This window comes from Tyto alba, unplaced genomic scaffold (genome assembly GCF_018691265.1).
Source record: "Tyto alba isolate M040663 unplaced genomic scaffold, T.alba_DEE_v4.0 Super-Scaffold_17, whole genome shotgun sequence".
NCBI lineage: Eukaryota > Metazoa > Chordata > Aves > Strigiformes > Tytonidae > Tyto > Tyto alba.
The window spans coordinates 491,542-505,693 of NW_024881279.1; the positions used below are offsets into that span (position 1 = coordinate 491,542).

At 61.7% G+C, this 14,152-nt stretch overlaps 2 protein-coding genes and 3 non-coding genes across 5 annotated transcripts; 1 reads left to right on the plus strand and 4 right to left on the minus strand.

Annotated features, from left to right (window-relative positions):
- Positions 1-5,575: 5,575 nt before the first annotated feature.
- On the minus strand, positions 5,576-5,647 carry TRNAD-GUC. Its single transcript has one exon. It is a non-coding gene; the product is annotated as a tRNA-Asp (tRNA).
- A 201-nt stretch (positions 5,648-5,848) lies between these two features.
- Positions 5,849-5,922, plus strand: TRNAT-AGU. Its single transcript has one exon. It is a non-coding gene; the product is annotated as a tRNA-Thr (tRNA).
- Positions 5,923-6,145: 223 nt separating this feature from the next.
- On the minus strand, positions 6,146-6,217 carry TRNAE-CUC. Its single transcript has one exon. It is a non-coding gene; the product is annotated as a tRNA-Glu (tRNA).
- A 441-nt stretch (positions 6,218-6,658) lies between these two features.
- JOSD2 (Josephin domain containing 2) lies at positions 6,659-9,439 on the minus strand. Its single transcript, XM_042790473.1, has 5 exons — positions 9,355-9,439; positions 7,963-8,152; positions 7,734-7,859; positions 7,450-7,644; positions 6,659-7,373 (listed from the first exon to the last, which is right to left on the minus strand). Exons 1-5 carry the CDS (start codon positions 9,386-9,388, stop codon positions 7,274-7,276), a joined length of 645 nt encoding a protein of 214 aa, XP_042646407.1. The 5' UTR covers positions 9,389-9,439; the 3' UTR covers positions 6,659-7,273.
- Positions 9,440-9,687: 248 nt separating this feature from the next.
- Positions 9,688-13,451, minus strand: ASPDH (aspartate dehydrogenase domain containing). The gene is given in 7 exon segments (XM_042790483.1): positions 9,688-9,854; positions 10,294-10,445; positions 11,292-11,518; positions 12,444-12,487; positions 12,490-12,592; positions 13,013-13,138; positions 13,407-13,451. Coding segments are annotated over 7 exon segments (735 nt in total). The 3' UTR covers positions 9,688-9,816.
- Between the last annotated feature and the right edge of the window lie 701 nt (positions 13,452-14,152).

The following is a 14,152-nucleotide window of genomic DNA, read 5'->3' on the forward strand; positions in this document are numbered from 1 at the left end:
CCAGGGGACCCCGACCCAACCGCCGGCTTAGAAATAAACATTTCTCAAGCACGAGGGCCGCAAACTGCCGGCTCTGCGCCGTACGCCCGGTGTAACGCGCACCTTGCTCGTGGCCACACTCTTGGAGAGGAGCTGAAAGCCTCTGTCCTGGGTTCCAGGGAGTGGAGGGGATTTTGGTAGCAGGGGAGGGGGCTATAGGGGCGGCCCCCTGGGAGAAGCTTCTCGAAGCTCCCCCGGCTCCACGTCAGCTCCACTTCTGCTCAAAAATTGAGCCCATCAGCTGCGCCTCTGCGAGAACGTATTTAAGAAGGGACGGGGTGAGGAGGAGTTGGGGCAGCTGCGTGAACACCAAGGTCAGTGGGGGAACGGAGGGAGAAAGGAGGGGGGAGGTGTGGGGGAGCAGAGACCCCCCTGTACCCTGTGGGGAGACAGCAGTGTCAGCGGTCGCAATCGCGGACAGAACGTATCTCCACAAAGCGGATCAGCCGGCACTTCTTCGTTCCAGCGCTGGGGAACACGGGGGAGAGCCCCACCGAAGACGTGTTCCCCGACAGGTACAAAGCACCACGTGTTTATACACTTCTTCGGCAGAGCCATGGTTACAGCAGGTCAACAAAAGTCATAAAGCTTAATTTGACCTCTATAGTGATCGGCTTTCAGCTACCTCACCTTCCCTGTGATACCCGCAAACTAAGATTATTCAAAAATATATATTTGTGGAATAAAATTATTAAGATCAATTTAAGATGTTTTAACCATTTAACAATTGTGCTGCAGAACAAATACTGATCTTTTGAGGAATAGTTGGAACAACTGCAGGATAGAGCACTCATAAATAATCTTATTGGAGACGGTTTGGCCTTGTAGTGGCAGGTACAAAGAAACAGAAAGAAACTGCAAATTAGCACCAAGGCGAGAGCAGGCCAGGCTGGAAGGACAGGGTGTACGTGACCGCAGGACTGAGTTTGAGCAGCAGTGAGGGTCAACTGGCAAACACAGTGAAGAAGACTACGAGCCTTCATCTGCAGACCCCCGGCGACCACCCAAAGACTCCAACTGACATGTGCAAGAGACATTAACACATCCTAAATGAGTTCCCGGGAAAGTTATAAATATGATAAAAATGCAATGAATATGTATGATTAAGGGAGTATAAATACAGAAATCATTGCTCATCTTTACTGATTGATTTGAATACAAAGAGGGGAGGGTGATGATTAGCATATCCATGTTATTTCCTGGAAGTCATTATCATATACAAATGGCTCCAACCCACGCGTGGTTATGTAGGACGCTCGTCGATAGTCTTCCTCACTGTGTCCGCTGACTGAACCCCATCCCCGCACATGCTCAATTCATCTTTCTGGGGCTGATCTTCCAAACCAAACCCAGTATCTTCTGGTACCTATTGTTTTGACTCAAGATCCATAACCAGTGCCCATTGTTTTAATTCAGAGTCCATAACGATTCGTACAGTGTTCAAGGCTCACACCATACTAGCTACCTACTCCTAAGGGCCTTACTGGGCTATATATTCTCATAGCTGCTATAACTCCATTTTAAAATCCAAATCATATTCTAAACTAAAATCAAAATAATACTTGAGGCTTCAAGCTATTTTATTAAGGTAACTGCAACAGCAAGGCAGCCCCCTCCCACCACCCATGAAGATCTACGGTGGAGCAGACACTGATTTATGGCCTGTGGCTCCTGCTCAGATGATCAAGGTTCTGTGCCCGAAGAAGGCCGGGGTCTCATGGGAAAAGGCAGCCCCGCTGCTGTAATTCAGCACTGGGAGGATTGCAGCATGCGGGGGAGTCCCACGCCGGAGCAGCTCGGGAAGGGCTGCAGCCGTGGGAGGGAATCCAGTCGGAGGAAGTTAGTGACCCATGACGGAGCAGTGTGGGGAACGCTGCGGCCCGTGGGAGGAATTCAAGTCAGAGAAAGTTTGTGGAGGACTGTCTCCTGTGAGAGGGGGACCACGATGGAGCAGGAGGGAACAAGTTCCGGACACTCCCCTCACCGAAGATGAAGAAAGTGGCAGCACTGCCTGCACCCCCCATTCCCTGCCCCTGCGCCCCTGGGGGAGGAGGTAGAGATACCGGGAGCAGAGCTGAGCCCGGGAAGAAGGGAGGGGTGGGGGGAAGGTGTTCTCAAGATGTGGCAATGCTTCTCACTGTCCTGCTCTGTTATGTGTTGTTAGTGTCTGTAATAAATGTATGTTCTTTTTTTTCTTCCCCTAACCAGTCTGCCTTTCACCCGTGACCGTAACGGGTGATCTGCCCCTCCCGGTCCTATCTCAAACCCCAGGCCTTCCCATCGCTGGGGGGGAAGGGAGGAGTGAGCGGCCGCGTGGTGTTCGGCTGCTGACCGGGCTCAAACCACAACAGACTGGTAAGAGGGGAACGGTCCTACCCCTGAAGGCACCAAAGGCTGGATGATTGTCCAAGAAGCATGAAGGCAGCAAAAATCTGGGGTAACTGGGGGAGAAGTAAAGACAACGGGGGGAGATTGTTGCCTGAAAAGCAGATTCATGCCCAGCGTGCAAGGAGACAATCATAACATGCTCGGGAGAGATATTGTATTTTATTCAGGCCTGGGGGCTCGGTGGGTTTTCCACAAATCAAGCTCACCTAGCAGCAGGTTTTGATGCTTCTCTTATACACAAAAATCAGAAGTTAGGACTTTTCCAAACACACCTATTTGATACTGGCTGGTTGGTGGTTAAAACACAATCCCAATATGGTTTACATAATGCTTCTATCACTACCCGTGCTCAGGAGAAGGGTCTTAACCTGGGCAGGGCTCGTTTTGACCTGGTATTAATATTATAATTAAGGTAGGTCACTTTTAGGACACTTTAAAAGCTACTCACACTGCCAAGTTAATCAATCGATTAGTCACTTTGTGATTGACAAGGATGTCAGGGGTTGATTGTGTTATGACCTAATGAATTGCCTACTTTCCAGAGTTTGGAAAGCAAAGGCTGCTCCTCCTCATCCGTGCATGCTCTCTTCGTACTTGGTGATCTCAGCAGCTTCTTGACGGACTTTAACCAGTTTTATGGGCAGACTGACACTGTTATTCTTGTTGTCTCCCCTGTGCCTGACACACAGCCCTGGACAAATACCGGTCCCTGATAAGCTTGGGCACCAGTCTCTAATAAACAAGTCTCAAAGGAACATTCAAGGCGTCCGAATAACATTCAGGGCAAAGAGGATTGTTAAGAAATTGCAAAGCAGTCGGTTCTCTAGATTGGGTTCCAGGCAATAGCCAGCACACGTCAAATCGATGGTCGTTGTAGTTACCAGACATCGGGGGGCAACTGCAAGGCCCTGGAAATTGGTTGAGCAAAAGTTTGAATAGCGGTCGAGGTGAGGTTGATTAGAGATGAGGAATTCATGAAGAATAAATAGACTTTGGAAATCAGGTAGAACGTCTTGGGTCATAATAAGAATATCTGGGATTGTGTTGAGGATGAGTTATTTGACAACCTGGCCAGGTGACTATTCAATTAAGTAAGTGGGCAATGAAACTAACTTTTAAAGTGTCCTGAAGTGAACTGCCTTTGTTATAATACTAAAAAACACACATCCAGGTCAAAACGAGCCCTGCCCAGGTTAAAGGCCCTTCCCCTGGGCACGCATGGAGGTAAAAGCCTCATGTAATCTGTATTATAATTATATTATAATCACTGACCAATCAGTATCGAATGGGCGTGTTTGGAAAAGTACTAACCTGTGATTTCTGTGTATAAAAGAAGCACCTGAACCTGCTCTTGGGGTGCTCGATTTGTGGAAAACCCACCGAGCCCCCAGGCCGGAATAAAATACAGCATCTCTCCTGAGCCAGCTAAAATTGGTTTATGGCTTTGTGGAATTACCACTCAGCCCCTGGCTTTGCACAAATATGGGATAAACTGATCTCGGCTCTCCGTGTAAGCCGGGCTTTTTGCACACCTGGTGACAAACCATTTGAGGGACAACATTGGTATCACAATTTACAAATACCCTCATGAAACAGCTCGAATTTTAGAATATGATTTTTGGTTATATGGGCGATACAGAATTACAGCAGCTGTGAGAACAGAGGATACGTTTAAGCCCTTAGGCACGAGCAACTCGCGTTGTGTTGGCCTTGATCACTATGGAAATGGTTATGGACTCCGAATTAATTAACGATGGGTACCAGAAGAAACTGGCCTGGGTCTGGGCGATCAGCCGAAGGATTGAAGAGGGAAGACATACGGAAAATTACAAATTGTCAGCAGCAGCAAGCTGCTTACAAGACTGTTTAATGTAATACTAGTATGGTCATAGTTCTGCTTAGGAATACGCCTAACGAAGCAATAAGCTACACTTTATCTGCGATTAACAGGCTTGAGCCGGTCTCCTTATGTGATTTCGGTGCACTCCTCCCTAGGAAGAGCAAGATAATGAAAGAAAGACGCTGAAGCTTGCAGAGCTACCAGAGGCAACTTGTTTCGTGGTCTCTGCTGTAAGGGAAAGGGAAAGACAGACCCAAGTTCACAGAAAGACGCTGTGATGAAGATGAGGATGAAGTAGAAGACCACCTAGAGCCTGTAGTGCGCGTGAAGATGTAGGTGGGAATGTATTATAATGATTTATTGGAAAAATAATTAATATTGTAAATAGTTCTTGGAAAGTACATGAATATGTAAGTGAATTGTGTATCAACATCACAAACTCCACCACGGCGCAGCACACGTTGGGAGGAACGATCCCCTATGTGTCTGATGTGCCAAATAATTACCTGCTAAATAGCTACGACAGCTGTTGCGGCTGAATTTTCGGCTTCGGCGGAGCTACCCCCCGTGCTCCCCAGCGCTGGAATAAAGAAGCGCTTGTTTCTCTGCTGCGTGGGGGCGAGTTTTCTTACCGGCGGCGACCGAGAGCAGGAGCAGGAGCAGGAGCAGGAGCAGCAGCAGCAGCAGCAGCAGCAGCAGCAGCAGCACGAAACCCGCGGGCGGGAAACGCTCCCGCGTTCGCGCCAAACCCCTGGGCTTAAACCGCAGGGCCGCCGTCTGATTGGTGGGTGAGGGGAGCGTCGCGATTGGTCAGGAGGAGACGAGGAGGCGGCAGTAGGCGGGGCGGCAGGGCGCCGTTTGCCGTTCCCACTCAGGTCCGCTCGCACGGACGCTATAAATACTGGCGGAGGCAGCGCGGCGCTCAGTCCGCGGCGGGGTGAGCGGGTGGGCGGGGGTCGGCGCGTGCCGCCCCCCCTCTCAGCGCGGGCGATCGCGCTTCTGCAGCGCTGTCGTAGCAATGCTTCGTAATACTGAATGGGCTCTGCGGGGCTGACGTCAGTCCTTGCGTGGGGAAGGCGTGACGCGGTTTGTGTGTTACCGACTCGCCCGCTCCCCCTTCGGGCGATGGGGGCCGGCCTCCCCCGTTAAACCGTTCCGAGCGGCTGGGGAAATAAAAAAAATCACCCGTAAAAATAATAAAAGCGAATCCAACTTTTTTTATTTTTTACTGAGGAAGAGAACAAGCGCTTGGCCGGCCAAGGGGCGGAGGCGGGGGGGGTGAAATGCACCGGGAAAAGGAGCAGCGGCCTCCCCGTCGGGGAATCGAACCCCGGTCTCCCGCGTGACAGGCGGGGATACTCACCACTATACTAACGAGGACGCGGCGGGCGGCGGCCGCCGGTGCCTCAACCGCCCCGCGGGTCGGCGCGTTCCCCCCCCCCCCGCGCGACGGAACCACGGAGGGCGGGAGATCCCCCGCGGGTGTCGCGATCACGCGTGGAAGGGGCGGGGGATACGCGGGGGGGGGGGGGGGGGGCGCGTGCCGGAGATGGAAGGCGAGGGTGGCGGCGGGGCGAGAGCGGCGCCGTGGCTTAGTTGGTTAAAGCGCCTGTCTAGTAAACAGGAGATCCTGGGTTCGAATCCCAGCGGTGCCTCCGCCCGGCCGCGCCTGGAGCGGGAGGGTGACGCGTGGTGGCTCTTTTATCCCAAACCCCTGCTTTTATTATTTTTGGTTGGTTGTGGGGTTTTTTTCACTGGCTGCCCCACCACTACCCCAGCGCACTCAAACAGGGAGGACGCGCCGTGGCGTGAACGTTCAGGGCTGGGTGGAAATGAAAAGGAAGGGAGAAGTTAAAAAAGGAAAAAAAAAAATTTAACTTCCCTGACCGGGAATCGAACCCGGGCCGCGGCGGTGAGAGCGCCGAATCCTAACCACTAGACCACCAGGGAGCGCTGAGAGCAACCTCCCGGCCGCCCGTCTTCTCCCGGCTCTAGCGCCACGATGGCCGCTCCGCAATGGGAGAGGGCGGATCCAAACGGCGCGCGGCTATTGGCTGCGCGCGTTGAGGGGGGAGAACCAATCAGAGCGCGCCCTTTGGAGCCGCCTCAGCGCAGCGACGCGGCCCCCGGGACCCCCCCGGCCGCCTCCCCGCGTCCCCTCAACCCCCCCAGATTCAGCCCCGGACACAGACCCTCCTCCCTATTTCAATTTCAGGCTCTTTATTCCTCCCTGCAGCCCAGGGAATCCCGGCCGAGCCGGGCTGCGAGGGCCGCGTTGCTGAATTTGGGTCAGATTTGGGGATTTTCGGGATGGTTCAGCCCCAGATTCCTGCGCTGAGCCCAAACAGGAGCGACTGGACAAACCCCAAAAAACGGCGACGGAGCCCCCAGAGCTGTAAACCGGCAGTTTTTTAATCACCTTTCTGGGCAGCACCACCGCAAAACGCCCGTGCCGGGAAGGTTGGCTGGGAAGAACCGCGGCGCCGGAGACGTGACCCCTCTGCAGGAGCCGGGAAAGGCGTGCAAGCGACGAGCGACACGCACCAACCGGTGTGCGACACGCGTGTCCGGCACGGCGGGTGGGTGACATGCACAAGCGGAACGCCGGGTGCGCGACGCCGCTGCGTGAACGTGCACAAGCGACACGGGAGACACGCGTAAACCGGGCCAGGACACGCGTTTAACCGAGCGGTGCGACGTCGGCTACGACACCCGCGACCCCCTCGCACGCCCGCAGAGGAATCCCGGTGACGGAAGGAGGCGAAATCGGGGCGAAATCAGGGAATTGAAGCACCGCGGCGACGCGGTGACAGCGGGCACACGCTCCGGGGTCCCCGCAGCTCCCCCAAACCATCTGGGTTTGTAGCATAACAAACCCTCCCCGCTCCAGATGAGCAGCGCCTGGATAAAGACCCAAAGCGTTGCGGTTTCATCCCAAAGCAGAGGGAGGGCAGCGGCCCACGCTGGCGTCACCTTGTCACGGCCACCCTGATGGCGTGTGCCGAGTCACTCGGGGCTCAGCCAGGCGCCGGCTTCCTCCACGGCGCGCGGCACGACAAGGAAAACCTCGCAGAGCCCTTGGGAGAGAAAATCCCGCAGGAAAGCCCTGCCGGAGGGAGAGGCGGGGGTGTCACCCGTGTCCCTGTGGGCGTCACCCACGGGGGTCGCCCGGCGTCACCCACCTGAGCTCGGCCTCACCGCCGATGGGGACGGGCGCCCGGAGTTTGGAGTCGAGGTTGTAGTAGGTGCCGCGGAGCTGCCGGACGGCCAACCAGTGCTTGCGGCGCAGCGGCAACGCCACGAAGCCCAGCGAGACGTGAGAGGGGACGTTGAGGATGAACCCCAAGATCTGGCCCAGCACCAAGCGCTCCAGCGACCTGCCGGGGTGGGGGGGGAAAAAGAAGAGGGTGAGGAAGGGGCTACAAAAATAAATAGAGGTGGGGGGTGTCTGGGGACGCGGTCGCACCGGCGTTTGTCCCACCAAACGGCCGCCAGCCCCAGGCTCTGCAGCGCGGCCATGATGACGTTCACGTCGTAGTTGCCGGTGCCCAAAAGGCTGCGGTGGGGGTTGAGGCGGGCGTCGGGGGCCAACCTGGGAGGGGGGGGGAAAAAAAAAAAAAAAAAAGAGAGAAATAAGCAAAATAAGGTGAAGTAACCAGGGGGGTGGCAGGCAGGACAAAGGGGGGGCCCCGTGCCTCTTGCAGATCTCGTCGGCGGCCTCCTGGGTGAAGCAGGGTCGCTGCAGGACGTTGTTGAGCGCGTGGAGGGCGCAGAGCTCCAGGCGCTGCCGCTCGTGGTAGAGCCCCCCCGGCGGGCCCCCCCCTTCCGCCGCCGAGGGGAGGGGGGACCCCGACATGGCCCTGGGGTCCGGGGGACCCCGGCTGCCTGAGCGAGTTGGAAGGGGGGGGGGGGAAATTTAAGGAGGGGAGCGTGTCAGCTCTGCTGGGCACCCCTGAAAGTCCCGGGGGGGGGGGGGGGGAATTTGAGGAGGGGGGAGCAAGTGGTGGGACCCCCTAATCTCAGCACACCCCACCCCTCCTAAAATCTTTCGGACACCCTTCTGTACCCGCCCCCCTCACACCCCCCCTCCCCAAAGACCTTCCAGCCACCCTCCCCTGCACCCCAGGGCCCCCCCCCAGGATCCCTCAAACCCCTCCCAGGTGCCCCCCAACTTTTCCAGACACTCTCCTGAACCCCCCAGAGACACCCACACCCCCCCTGCACCCACAGACCTCCCAGGCACACACACCCCATCCATCAGCCCCCCCAAAAACCCTCTAGACCCCCCCCGACAGCTCCCCAGCCCCCCCTCCAACCCCCCCTCCAGGCTCCCTAAGACCCTTCAGGTTCCCCCAACCCCCCCGGGCACCCCCCCGCATCACCAAAACACACACACACACACGCACCCCCACAAGAACCCCCAAACACTCACCAGGCACACCCTGCCCATCCAGCCCCCCCCCCAAGGATCCCCCAGACACCCCCAAACAGCAACAGCCTGGCAAAGCCCCCCCCACACCCCTCAGTCGTCCCCCCCCCCCGACACCCCTGGGCCCTCCAAGTCCCTGCACCCCCAACCCCCCCACCCCCCCAAACAACCCCCACCGCTCCCCTCCCAGTTCCAGGAACCCCCCCACGTCCTCCTCAGCCCCCCAGAACCACCCACCCCCCCCCAAACCCCCTCCAGGACAAGCAGCCCCAGATATTCCCCCCCCGCACCCCCAAACCCTTCGCAGGCGCGGTTCCCGACCCACCAAAAGCCCCCAGCACCCCTCAGACACCCCCAAACCCTCCTGGCCTCCTCCAGACCCCCCCACCCCTAAAACACTCCCAGGTCTCCCTCGGGACAGCCCCCACCCCGCTAAAAAAGAAAAAAAAAACAAAAAAAAAAAAACAAAACAAAAACCACCCAACTCCCAGGCCTCAAACACCCCTCCGGCCCCTGCGGCCCCCCCCGCCGCCCCCCCAGGCCCTGGCGGGGGACAGCCAGCCCCTCCCCCCCTCGCCGCGGACCCTCCGGGACCCCCTGGGCGCTCCCCGTTCCCCCCCCCAGCTCCCCCCGAACCCCCCGGCCCGGCCCAGCGCACCCCGAGAATCCTCCGAGGCCGCCGGAGGCCGCATCCCGCCCCCCCCAACCCCCCCCACCGGGGCTCGGAACTACGGCTCCCGGCGTGCCACGCGGCTGCCGGGCCGGGACCTTCTTCCCAGCGTGCCTTGCGCCGCACCCGACTCCAGCTCCCCCAGCCAGGCGGCGGGCGCGGACCTTCCTCCCGTCGTGCCCTGCGCCGCAGCGCACACTGCCAGGCGGAGGCAGCGGGCGAGCGGACCTTCCTCCCGTCGTGCTTTGCGCACCATCCCCCAACAAGCGGCCTCGGACCTTCCTCCCATGATGCCCCGCGCCGCCCCCCCCCCAGGCGTGACGAGGCGCAGCCGCCGCGGTGCCGGTGCCTTTAATGTCCCTCGGTCTGTCCCCCCCCCACGCGTCTGTCCGTCGGTCTGTCCCCCCCACACACGCGTCCGTCCCTCGGGCTGTCCGCGGTCCGGCGGCTTCAGCAGAGCTGGACGCATCCGCCATGTCCGTGGCAGGCTGGGGGGGGCGGGACAGGCGGGAGTGATTGGGGGGCTGGGGGGGGCGGGGGGGGGGGGGGGGGGGACACTGGAAACGTGGGGGGGATGTGGAGGGGACTGGGGACTTGGGGGGGCACTGGGGGCATGGGGGCGTACTGGGGACATTGGGGGGTATGGGGGGACAGGGACATGGGGAGATGGGGGGGGGACTGGGGACAAGGGGGGGGCCGCTGAGGTTGGGGGGGGACGGGGAGAAGTTGGGGGGACACGACATGGGGGGACACGGGGAGATGATGGAGGGGACTTGGGGGGCGTCGTGAGTTTGGGGGATGTACGGGGGGGACAGAGAGGACCGGGGGGAACGTGCCCCAGGGACGTGGGTGGCCGAGGGGTGGGGGGATGTGGGGAGGTGGCGGGGGGGGGGACACACATGGGGGGACACGGGGGGGGTCCCCCACCCTGCAGGCTGCTCCAGAAGGCGTGGCGGGTGGCCTGGCCGGTGACAGCCCCCGGTGCCGCCGGGTTGCGGCGGGTGCTGGTGACGCTCAGCGCCCGCCCCGCGTCCCCCACGCTCGTCACCTCCACCTCCACGAGGTGCCAGTCGGGGACACTGCGGGGACATTGGGGACACGCGCGCACACGCACACGCACACACGCACCGCGGGGTTGTGACGAGACACGCAGCCCCCCCCCCCTTCTTGCTCCCTGTCCCCACGGGCTGGATATTCGGGGGGGGGGGGGACACCCCCGTCCCCACGGGCGGGACATTCTTGGGGACACATGCACCCCCCCCGTCCCCATGTGCTGGATATTCGGGGGGGGGGGGGACACCCCATGTGCTGGACATTCTTGGGGACATGCACCCCCCCCCGTCCCCATGTGCTGGATATTCGGGGGGGGGACACCCCCCGTCCCCATGTGCTGGACATTCTTGGGGACACACACCCCCCCCGTCCCCATGTGCTGGACATTCGGGGGGGGGGGGGACAGGACACCCCCATCCCCATGTGCTGGACATTCTTGGGGACACGCACCCCCCCCGTCCCCACATGCTGGACATTCCGGGGGCGGGGGACACCCCCGTCTCCATGTGCTGGACATTCTTGGGGACACACGCACCCCCCCCGTCCCCATGTGCTGGACATTCGGGGGGGGGACACCCCCGTCCCCATGTGCTGGACATTCTTGGGGACACACACACACCCCTATCCCCATGTGCTGGATATTCGGGGGGGGGGACACCCCCGTCCCCATGTGCTGGACATTCCGGGGTCAGGGGACACCCCCGTCCCCATGTGCTGGACATTCTTGGGGACACACCCCCCCCCCGTCCCCATGTGCTGGATATTCGGGGGGGGGGACACCCCCGTCCCCATGTGCTGGACATTCTTGGGGACACACCCCCCCCCCGTCCCCATGTGCGGGACATTCCGGGGGGGGGGGACACGACACCCACCTGGGGTCGGCCACCAAACAGGCGCGGACGCCGTCGAAACCGAGCCGGGGGGCGGCCACGGCCGCGGCCGCCATGGTGTTGACGTTGTTGGGGGCGAGGGGGCAGAGGGGCCGGAGGGGACCCTCGTAGAGCACCGACCGCGCCCCCCCCGCCGCCGCCAGCCGCTCCTGCAGCCACCCTTCCAGGCGGAAGCTCTGCGGGGCCTTCGTCATCGTCACCTTCAGCGCCTGGGGGCGGCGGGGCGGGGGGGGGGGGGACACAGGGACACACACACCTCTGTCCCCCCAAACCTGGTCCCCGAGGCCAGGTCCCGTCCCCCGAACCCCAGATTGGAGTCACCCAAGCGCTGTCCCCAACCCGCCGATGTCCCCAACCTCAGACTGTCCCCAAACCCCGACCTCGGGCGTGTGTCCCCCCCGCAAAACCTGGACCTGGTCCCCAATACAGACACTGTTGCTGGCCCCGCAATGGCCCACCCCTTCCTTGTCCCCAACCCTTGGTGTCCCCAACCCCACAGTGTCCCCAACCCCACGGCATCCCCACCCCGCCGTGTCCCCAACCCCACGATGTCCCACCCCTTCGTTGTCCCCAACCCCACAGTGTCCCCAACCCCACGGCATCCCCACCCCTTCGTTGTCCCCAACCCCACAGTGTCCCCAACCCCACAGTGTCCCCAACCCCATGGCATCCCCACCCCGCCGTGTCCCCAACCCCACGATGTCCCACCCCTTCGTTGTCCCCAACCCTCTGGTGTCCCAACCCCATGGCATCCCCACCCTGTGGTGTCCCCAACCCCACAATGTCCAAGTCCATGGTGTCCCCAACCCCACAGCATCGCCCAAACCCTATGATGTCCCTAACCCCACAGTGTCCCACCCCTTCGTTGTCCCCAACCCCTTGGTGTCCCCAACCCCATGTTGCCCCACTTCCTCAGTGTCCCCAACCCTCTGGTGTCCCCAACCCCATGGCATCCCCACCCCGTGGCGTCCCCAACCCCGCGATGTCCCATCCCGCACTGTCCCCCACCCCGCCGTGTCCCCAACCCCACGACGTCCCATTCCCCGGTGTCCCCAACCCCACAGCGTCCCACCCCTCGCCTGCCCCCCGCCCGGGGGTGCCCCCCCGCCCCCGGTGTCCCCACGGGTGGCTCACGGCCAGCGTGCCAGCCCGGTCCATGCGCTGGATGTCCTCGCAGCCCACAGGGCGCCCCGGGGGACGTAGAGCGTGTGGCCCCCCCGCGCCGCCGCCCCCCGCAGCCGCCGCTCGGTCTCGGGGTCAGCCAGCGCCGTGGGGGACCCCAGCTGGGGACAGCGGCTCAGCCCCCGTGGTGTCCCCCCCCCATCCCCACCACCCGCCATGGTCCCACTGTCCCCCGCGTCCCCTCTGTCCCCACCCCCCCACCCCCACTGCCCCCCAATGTCCCCGCTGTCCCCAGTGTCCCCACCAGCCTGTCTCCAGCCGTCCCCAACCTCCTTGTCATCCCCACTGTCCCCATGTCCCCCCACCCCATCCCCACTGTCCCCAACCTCCCCATGTCCCCACCACCCTGTCCCTGAGCTGTCCCCAAGCTCCCTGCTGTCCCCAGTGTCCCCATGTCCCCAAAATGCCAGCCCCTCTGTCCCCATCCTCCCCAAGCCCCCATGTCCCTGCCACCCCATCCCCACTGTCCCCAACCTGCCCCCCGCCACCCTGTCCCCGCTGTCCCCAGCCCCCGGCCCCACCATGAAGTCGGCGTGGGCCAGGATGTCCTCGCCGTGCTCCCGGGCCACACAGGGATGTGCCACCTCCACCACCAGGTCCACCCCCCTGGGGACACGGGGAGGCACCGGGACGTGGGGGACCCCGGGCTGTGGGGTGGCACCCAGACGTGGGGAGACACTGGGGACATGGGGTGGCACTGGGGTGTGGGGGACCCCGGGCCGTGGGGTGGCACCGGGGTGTGGGGAGACACTGGGGACACGGGGTGGCACTGGGACATGGGGGGGCAACAGGACATGGGGGGACCCTGGGGTGTGGGGTGGCACCGGGACGTGGGGAGACACTGGGGACACGGGGTGGCACTGGGACATGGGGGGGCAACAGGACATGGGGGGACCCCGGGGTGTGGGGTGGCACCGGGACGTGGGGAGACACTGGGGACACGGGGTGGCACTGGGACATGGGGGGGCAACAGGACATGGGGGGACCCCGGGGTGTGGGGTGGCACTGGGGTGTGGGGAGACACTGGGGACACGGGGTGGCACTGGGACATGGGGGGGCAACAGGACATGGGGGGACCCCGGGGTGTGGGGTGGCACTGGGGTGTGGGGAGACACTGGGGACACGGGGTGGCACTGGGGTGTGGGGGGGCAACAGGACATGGTGGGACCCCGGGGTGTGGGGTGGCACCGGGGTGTGGGGAGACACTGGGGACAGGGGGTGGCACTGGGGTGTGGGGGGGCAACAGGACATGGGGGGACCCTGGGTGTGGGGTGGCACCGGGTGTGGGGAGACACTGGGGACATGGGGTGGCACTGGGACGGGGGGACCCTGGGACATGAGGGGACACTGGGGGGGGGGGGGGCCCTGGGGTGCCATTAGGGTCCCAAAGGTGACATGGGGGTGACATTGGGGTCCCAGGATGACATGGGGGTGGCAGGAAGCCCTGGGGTGACATGGGGGGGCATCAGGGGACCCCGGGGGGGTGACATTGGGTTCAGGGTGACATGGGGGGGCATCAGGGGACCCCGGGGGGGTGACATTGGGGTTCAGGGTGACATGGGGGGTCCCGGGGGGGACACACTGGGGTCCTGCAGTGATGGGGGGGGGGGGATGGGGGGTGACACAGGGCTGCGGGTGATGGGGGGGTCGGGTGGGGGTGT